Raw genomic sequence first — 9,569 nt, forward strand, 5'->3', positions numbered from 1 at the left:
TTTGCACAAAATAATTCTTACATAATGAGATTTTAGTCTCAGAGTGGGCTGTCACTTTAAATCCAAATAAGCTGCTGTTGGCCCCCCCCAACTCCACGTTTCCACTCACGTGTGAAAATAACTGCAAACAGATTTGCAATTATACAACCGTACATCTTTGAAAAGCATTAGTAGAGCCTCCTGCACAACCAACAAGAATGCAGCATGTGATTTCTGGATGTTAAGTCAACAACAAAAAACACATCATTTCCAGCAGCCATTGTACAGAACAGACAGCAGAAAAATCTGCTGACCTAAAGTGAATGAACTCTACTTGGGTTGCTAGGTGACGGGCTAGACTCGCCTGGGGTTGCTAGGTATCAGAGCAGTGTCCACTGAATGTGAGTTAACAATAGAGAAGTTTTTCAGCTGTTGTTAGCAGAACTTGAGAATCAAAAGTTTAAAAACGTGTAAAATGTGAATTTTGCATAAAAGATTCCCTTTAAAACCAGACTGTTACAATTAAAAATTGATTAATAGGACTTATCCTGGCTCTACCAGAAGAATTAAAAATGTCTTAAATCCATCTGTAGCTATAGCCCTGCAAAATCATTCATACCATTTAAACTTAGCTGCATTTTATTATGTCATAACTATACAATTTGGTGTATTTTGGGGGGATTTAATATAAAATTTGAAGTAGGGGAAAAATTATGATGATTTCCAAAGCATTTAAAAAATAACCAATATGTTTTCAACACTTTATTGAGGATTATTTGTTGCTCTTTTTCTGGAAGATATGACTTCAAAAGTGTTTAACTAGATGCACATTTTATTTTGCCCCTGCTTAAAACATTTCAATACAATGAGAGACCTTGAAGGAGGAACACTGCAGGTCCTGCCAGGGGTATCTAAAGTTATGAAACTGTCTCTGAAAGATGCAAACAACATTTTTTAATATCGAAAAGATAAATGTTTGATTCCAAATAATTATTTATGGGGTGACAGATGGTAAATGCTCAGATAGTTCAAAGAGACACATGAAAAAATTACAGAGTAAGGATTACAGAACCAGCACCAGCAAAGAAACCCAGTTGGATTAATCCGTCCCGGATTGACTGGGTTTAAAATTCTGATTATTTTTGCCTCTTTCACCTGCAGGAGACTAGAATCCAGTTTATGGAGCAGGATAGTTTTTCAAATTGGTCACAATTTGGTTCTGGATCCAGAGTATGCCAGTGCCAGGAGGAAACCCTCCCGGGAGAGTTAACCTTGAGGCCGGGTCGAACAGATGTTGTGCAGTGATTTCCCTCCTCCACTGAGCTAAGAAACGGGACGTTCAGAACCACGGGTCAAGGAACGCTGTCCGGTTCACTGACAGGTGACACAACAAAACCCAAGGCAAAGAGTAAAGCAGCTTAGTTTATCTAGGGCTGATTTAATGTGTAAGGACCTGCTGGACCTCAAAGGCTATCTCCTGTTTAAAGTCCTTTTTTTATTCCCTTTCCAATCTTTTCCTTGTATTTAGAACGCCAAGTTATGCATGAAAGCCTTAAATTGAACCTTTTCATTTTAAGAGAGAGAAATTATTACTGATTTGATCAAGTTAAATGTTTTTACAAGGGCAGTACCGTGTATTTTCCAGTTACACAGTGCCAATTTGTGACACGATCAAGTAACGGCCTTAGCTTCAGTTATTATAAAAATACTGCATATATTAAATATGACGTAAAAGAAAATTGACTTCACAATTTGATGCCTTGAAATTGGGCCTCTGTCTCTTTAAGAAGCTCCTACTCTTTCCGATACACTGCATTCAGAGTGCCATCACAACAGCGCTCCTCCGGTATGATGTTTACAACCATTTTTAAGAGCACTGAACCGAGAATTAGCTCCTATGAAGAGATCAGCAGACTGTTTGCTAATTGCTGCTGCCACTAGTCGGAAGGAGCAGAGTGGGGGACGGGTGGTCTGTGGAGACTGCAGAAAGAGGCAGAACTTTGTGAAAGATAGCATTTAGGCGCAGCTTAATGGCTGCCAAGGGAGAGTAAAGGATTTCTGAAACATGCATGAAAGAATCAAAGTAACGCTTCAGGTATGTTTTTGAAGATAGAACTTTATAACACAACATAAAGCTAAAGAAAAAAAAAATCTATTTTACATAATACTCCACCTTTAATCTCTCAACGTAATCATAAAGATTCATCAGTTTCATCACTTTTCAAATAAAATGCCAATATTTTTTCTAAATTTTTCATTCCACATGTTTTATTCTTTCTATGAAGGATATTATTAACACACCCTGAAAAAATGGCCACTTACCAATTAACTGAAAAAAAAACAATTAACAAAACTGCACATTTTTGGACTGTGAGAAGAAGTCAGAGTATCTGGAGAGAAGCCATGCTCACACAGGGAGAAGATGGAAAGTTCATGAAGGCTCTAGACTGGGATTCGAACCCAAGACCTTCTTGCTCCAAGGCAACCATGTCCCAGTCTGATAATAATTCTGTAGCTTCAACAATTATGATCCAGTTTATGAGACATAATAATCTCTACACCAGATTTATGAGCAAAGGATCTCTCCACATCTGTATGTTATTATTTTTTTATGTTCATGAGAAACTGAACTTTTTCCAGCAAATTTACAGTAAGGGTAAAGAATATATATTTAAAAACTAAACCTTAAAATGTAGGTAAGCAATTTATAAATAATCTAGTTAATCAACACTTTTGAAAATAAACAAACAATACAGACATTAAGCAAAACAAAGGAAAAAAAAATAATAAAATCACACAGCCTGAACCAGTTCCTCCCCCTTGGCCCTCTGATTGGTTGAAATCCTCAAAGAGAAAGCGTGTAAAACCACCCATGGAAAGCGGTCCCAGCAGCAACAGGTGCAATGCGTTTTTTCAGACTGGTATTGCGTGTCAAACCCCCCTTTGAGGATATGGTTACTTCCAGACAGTGAGTGAGCTGCAGGAAATCTTCTCACACGCGACGATTCAGAGTCCTTTTGGGCCCGTCGGTTAAAGCTGGCCCCGGGTCGCCCTTCATTTCCTCGATGGCCACAAAGGGAGATCGTCAAACGGCTCCCAGCTCACATTGTGAGAGCACTAACGTCGGAAAAGCCTCGTCTATATTTTACCTATGTTATTCTGCAAAACTTCAGTTCCTTCCGCCGAGGCAGAGGCAGAAGAGCAGCTGTCCAACTTGATTTAGTGATCCACTCTCAACGACTCAAAATAAAAACACACATAGGGAAGTTTATGTATTTATGAAATTATTGCTGCTATGCACTGCATATAACACAAATTATTTAAATTGAACATGAATTAGTAAATATTTTGCTAGGGGGATTTTTTTTATCCTTCTAAGAGACGATGGAAACAGACATCTGATGACAGGAAGAATGGGATAATTTTGCAAGACTCAACAGCATCTTGCATTGTGTCATCAGAATATTCTCTGAACATCTGATTCCTCCAACAAAACATCTGGTCTCTAATCTCCCGTGCTGTCTACAATGTCAGCGTTAAAGCCGACTGCGCGTAAAGAAACAGGGAGAACATCTGAAAACTTCAACTGTCTAACAAACAAAAAAAATCATTGTTTAAAAAAATAGATTAAAATATTGGTATTTTTATGGAATGTGTGGCTAATTAAAATGATAATTTACTCTTTTCATTCCAGACCAGAATTTTTAAAAAAATATATTAGAAAATAGCAGTCATGCTCTGGTTGGAATAAAAAAAAAGGTTCAATATAAGAAGATATTTATAAATTTGTTTCTGTTGTTCATTTGACTTGATTGAAGTCAAATGAAAGTAAATAAAGTAGAAAATATTTAAATAAATCAACAACTACAACAAAATTAACCTGCCACAATAGAAAAACAATCAACCACATAATGAATCATCGATTCAGTTTCTTATGCAAATTTTAGAAGGTATATACAACTTTAATCTACTGAGAAGTATTTGATTAATAAAACTAAACATTTAAACATGCAGAGATTTGACATGAGGAATGTGTCCAGAGCTTTGTTTCCCCCTGCTGGTACATCCTGTGCATTACAATCACCTGCTGCAGCTGGCAGTCAAAGTATGATCCTCCCGTGCAAACAGTGGTAATGTGACGTCTAAAGTCTGGAGTCAAAAGCATTTTACATATTATAATGATTGAAAACATCTAAATCAGGGGTTTCAAATCCATTTTTAAACCTCTATTTCTTAAACGGCCAGTTATGTCAGGATATATAGGTTAAACCCATTAACTGCTAAAATATTAATAAATAGTTTGTCTCCATTAAGCAAGTTCTTCTTGAGTATCTTTTCACACTGATTAGTCCATCCTGGATTTCATAATTGTTTTTGTGATTTAAAAAAAAAAAAAAGTCACAGACATTTCTGTGGAGCCAATTTAGAAATATCTGCAAGGAATTTTGCAATTTTTTTGCTTATCTGAAAGTAAATTAGCCTTTTTTATTTAACTCATATAATTCATGGACTATAACTTGTACATCAAATAAGGCTGAGGGAGCAGAGTAGTAGGAGGAAAACAGACTGCCACCTTCTGGTGGGAGTTAGCATCACGTTAACACAATGTTTTTGACTTTTGTGGAAAATTTGCAATAAACTCACAATTTTATATTAACGTAAAAAATTGCATCTGTTGAATTTGTTGAATGTCCCTCCAGTCGCAAAAAATTGGAGGGACTGACGGATGTAATTTGGCAGTATACATGTAAAAAAAAAAGTGATTTGATTGATAAAATAATATTTAATCATACAACTGTTGTCTTGAAGTTTCTATTTATGTATCCCTCTGGAATCTAGAGCAGTGGACCCCAACCACCACTAATTGGTACCGTGCCGCGCAAGAAATAATTAAATATGTCCATTGTACGTATTGAGTCTGGAGGAGCTTTTATTTTGAAAATCCTAAACCGGATGCTATCGGTTACGTCTTGCGCGGCAACATGCAGCAGAATGAGTAAGAAACAACGGTGACCGACGCGTTGTGAGGATTCCCCCCAACCCCCGTCGTAAGAAAGAACAGCATCGATGTCGATACTTATAACGTGCGCACAGGATTGACCGGTCCGCTGTACTAAAAAGGTTGGGGACCACTGATCTAGAAGACAACATAAGAAGCTTCGGCGGACCAGATTTGGACCACGAGCCTGGAGTTTTACACATGTAACTTAGATGAAATGAGTGGCTCACTACTAGAAATCTGCAGAAATTCATAATTCAATTGAGGACTAGAGTTGGACACTTCTGATATAGCAGTTAATATGAGAAAAAGTCCAAAGAATTATTGTAGATCAGGCGTTGAAGCCCCCAAGTAAGTCCTGAGATCCGAGATGTTTGATCTGATGAGTTTGGCTGGGATGGTTGGCATGTGGAGCCTCTGATAGGCAGCAAACCTGTGACAGCCTCCGAAGGAATAGTAGTAATTTCCTCCCTCTCTGCCTTTGATCCAGAGAACATCAATAGGAGGAACAACGCTGATGTCTGACGTCTCCTGGAAGGAAAGGCGAAACGTCAATTAGGGCACACAATAGCACCAAAACACGACACATGCAAGTATTACAAAAACATGTTTTAAAGTGAAATAACTTTCATGCTCTTTCATAATTAAACTATAAATATATTATTATTAATTCAACAGTTCTGGGGGTGTTTGGGGTAATACATATAATGGTTCTTTACAAAAATATGCACAGTGCAATAAAAATGACACACAATGTTTGTATTGTTTCAGATCACAACTTATAAAATTTATGGATTTGTACAATTTAAAACCGCACAGCTGATGTTTAATAATAAAAACAATACGCTTATATTGAAAATTTAAATTTTATTTAAGAATAGAGAGGGAAAAATGGTCTGACAGAAAAATGTAATTAATGCAGTCATGTGAACATAAAAAACTAAATCATTTGATTTCTTGAAAAGTTTGTTTATATTTTGAATATGTACAAAAATATAGCATGAAGCATAATGTCAAAACTTTTGTTTAACATATTCAAGGGTGTGTGAAAATATAAACATATCACAATTCCCACTCCTTAATCACCTAGATTAGCTTCCATTCACTACATCTATAATCCATACATATAAAAGCCAGTATTTAATAGTTATTTGATATAGTATCTATTTAATTTTAACTTTAGTGAAAGAACAATCATTATTTCTTTAAATTTCAGCATGAAACAAAACTAGCATCAGCAACAAAAACACCAACAAAATTAACTGAAAACATGATATATCCAGAAATACCCAATGTTTATTTGCCAATTTGAACAGTTTTATGTTTTGACATTGTGCTAGTTCAATATTCAAATAATACCAAAGTTTGACTCCAAACGTTTTCCCTGTATTTTAAAATGTGATTCCCTGTTAACTTATACATTTACTTAGTCTTAAACATTTTTTATGTTTCTGGTAATGGTTTATTTTTGGCTTTGTATAGAATTCAGGTGTCACCTTATTATTATTATTACTATTATAATGACTTGATTAATATTAGAAAGTTAAATGTATAAAATGCATGATAAAGACAGGCTATACCACAGAGATAAAAACCTCAAACCACCAATCAGATAGTACCTCAAAGGGTTGCGAATAGTCATTTAACAGTGTTAGTTTTCGGTTTAAATTCAAGACAATATTTTCCAGTTATAACACAAAAACGACTGCTTATGTATTCATTAAAAATAATTAGGTTACCTTAATTGTATCCATCAGACTTTGGACTTTCTGCTCGTCAAGCTCCGAGGGAAAAGGTCTGATGATCACCTGAATAGGAACGTTGTGAACCTCCTGGATGGTGTCCGAATGAACCGACCTGTTGTCGCCACTGTTTTTAACATCTGCCGCGCCACATTCAGTAGGTATTTTAGACATTTTTCTGCTGAACAGAAAAATCTGTTTTAGCTGTGTTTCTTCCATCCGAAAAACCCGAAACATTGGATAACACTTCCTGGGATAAACACTTTCAACTGCTGTAAGCTACTTCCTGAATTTTTTCGTCCGTTACCAACGGAGGAATTTGATTGGTCACCGTCAGTGTCGATCAATAAAACGCCCCGCCCTATTTGTAGCTGGTCAGCAAAGGATGGAGTAAGTGAAGTCAACTGTTTTCTTTTTTCTTTGTTAATATTGTATTTTTGTTTAGTTTATATGATTAGCTACTTAAGATATTTGGTAGTAAATGCCTATTAACAAAATAACGCTAAAATAAAATTGCCTCCTATTGGAATTTAAACAAGTTGTTGTCTTTGTATTTTGTTTTAATGGCGGACTAGCTAAAAATGTGAACACTTGTTACAAAGTGAGGCTGTTTCATACTTGTACGAGGTGCATTCCTCCGTGCTTTTAAATGTTAACAGCGGGTTTGTTTCAGTTTATTTATATTTAAACCGTCAGTGTGAATTGATAAAGAAATAAGTTAAATGTAAATTTACCCGGGTTTGACAACTTTTTCCTGTCTGACTTAAGGCATTTATCATGTAAATGAAACAATAAATAAAATTTAAAAAATAATTAAATAAAAAAAAAAATTAACAAATATATTTTAAATAGAATTTTAGTCAAGCGATTTTGGATAATGTCTTTTTTCATTAAAAAATTTATTGCTAATTGGCAATTTATTTTTTACATTACTTGCTACTTTAAATGTTTGTAGCAAACAGTGTTGACGGTACATCGGAGTGAAAATACCGATCAGGAGTCAAAAACTTTTACATCCAAAAAGTGATTTTTGTACTCCCATTTCCTGAGTTAAATTTGTGTCGAACTACAAAAGTTTGAAACATATCATTTTTTTCTTTGGTGAAACTAAGCAATAATTTTCATGTCTAACTTTAGGACAAAAAGCAAATGATCAAACTTATAAAAAATATGTGTAGAGAATGAAGCTGTTTGAGTTTTTTCTATAATAATGAATCACTAAGAAGTACTTAAATTAACTTAGTAAATAAATAACAGATAATTTGCAGCCATGACTTGGACCAACTGTTTTATAGAAAAACAGAAGAACTGATAAAATTTGTCTGATTAAATTTCTCAAAATATTTTTTACATATTTTTTGTTACAGTGTGCCACTGTGTAACAGCTGTGTATGGCCCAAAGAGCTGCACAAGGCTCTGGAGCCACAGACCATTGACTTTCCAGGTAAGAAGACATTTAGTATCAAACCAAACGTAGATTAAATAATAAAGATCATATTTTTGTTTTAGTCATACTACTGCGTAATGTTGTATTCAAATAGCTCTTTGCGGTTGTGCATTTATGGGATTGTCTCCTGGATCTGTCAACTCTCAAACCTTCTCTTATAGAGTTGGATAGATAAAGGAGAGATGATAGCGGTGATAAAATTAACAAACTGTTAAAACATTATTACATTTTTTTTTACTGTCCAATTATTAAGATTGTCTTATTACATAAAAATGTTATTATTAGCGTGTTTATGTAGGACTAAAGCAATGCAAAACACCTGTTCAGATGAAATGCTTGTCATTAAAATTCACTCCAGCAGTTAGTCAGCCAATTACAAAGTACAGCATAACCTTTGATGACAGTACTTTTAATGAGGTCCTTGTTTTGTTGTCGGCGGTTGTGTGATGTAGGCCTGCTCCTTCAAAGCGATCAAACTTTTCTGTGTTTTTTTATTTTTGCAGGAATTTTAACAAACCAGCTGGGTTGCTGTGGTTACAAAAAGGACATCGGGACTCGTAGCTTGGCACAGGTAAGTGGAAATCATTAAAGATCTGCTGCATTCAAGCAGAAACGGTAGTATTATTGTTTTCCCAACACAAAGCCACAACAACTTTTAATGAGACAATTAAAAATGATTTTTTTGGACAGGAGAGGCAGGTAGTTATTCTGAATTATTAGAAATTTTTTGAACTAGAGTGACAGTGCTTTTCATGCTGATTAATTGGTCACACAGGGATCAGTTAAAGCATAAAGGAGGTTTATATAGAGTTTGTAATAATTGACCGTGATTTCAGTGTTGTATAAACTTTAATAATGCAGTGGAAATGTCTTCTGTGATGCAGTGCAGGTAAATGTGCTAAATGTTTTGGCCTCATGGTCAAGTTCAATATCAGCAAGAAGTTTAAAATTCACTGTCAAATTTATTTAGATAGCACATTTAAAAACAACCACAGTTGACCAAAATGCTTAATAGAATGAAACTGTTAAAATAAAGCCATAGCATGTTTTGCTGAAATTTTGTTGGACACAAATCAAACATGCGCTGGTCAGATGAGACCAAAATGTAGCTTTCATTTGAAAGCAAAATACTGTTTGAAGAAAGGTGAAGACTGTGCATTATTCTGAGCACACCATTCCCATGGTGAGAAATGGTGGTGGCAGCATCATGCTGTGAGGAGGCTTTTCTTTAGCAGAATCGTAAATGCTCAAGAAAAACACATGAGCTGAAATGCAATTGTGTTAAATGCTGCAAATAACTTCAGACTGGAGCAAGATTACAAATAATTTTGACTAAACGAGGTTAGAGAAACATAAGTTTTTGGATTTTTATTTGTAAAAAAAAAAAGGCAAAAAGGGAAGA

General features: G+C 35.1%; 1 protein-coding gene across 1 annotated transcript; it reads right to left on the reverse strand.

Moving 5' to 3' along the window:
• Positions 1-2,073: 2,073 nt before the first annotated feature.
• srxn1 (sulfiredoxin 1 homolog (S. cerevisiae)) lies at positions 2,074-7,052 on the reverse strand. Its single transcript, XM_044129730.1, has 2 exons — positions 6,718-7,052; positions 2,074-5,509 (listed from the first exon to the last, which is right to left on the reverse strand). Exons 1-2 carry the CDS (start codon positions 6,955-6,957, stop codon positions 5,300-5,302), a joined length of 450 nt encoding a protein of 149 aa, XP_043985665.1. The 5' UTR covers positions 6,958-7,052; the 3' UTR covers positions 2,074-5,299.
• Between the last annotated feature and the right edge of the window lie 2,517 nt (positions 7,053-9,569).

The sequence above is a fragment of the Gambusia affinis genome, linkage group LG01 (assembly GCF_019740435.1).
Source record: "Gambusia affinis linkage group LG01, SWU_Gaff_1.0, whole genome shotgun sequence".
Classification (NCBI taxonomy): Eukaryota; Metazoa; Chordata; class Actinopteri; order Cyprinodontiformes; family Poeciliidae; genus Gambusia; species Gambusia affinis.

What these genes read in the sequence shown, in the direction of transcription:
- srxn1 (XM_044129730.1), bottom strand. Translation starts at nt 6,957, where the DNA reads ATGTTTCGGGTTTTTCGGATGGAAGAAACACAGCTAAAACAGATTTTT. An exon ending in GTCTGATGGATACAATTAAG is followed by an intron (nt 5,510 to 6,717) that starts GTAACCTAATTA and finishes CTTTCCTTCCAG; the next exon opens with GAGACGTCAGACATCAGCGT.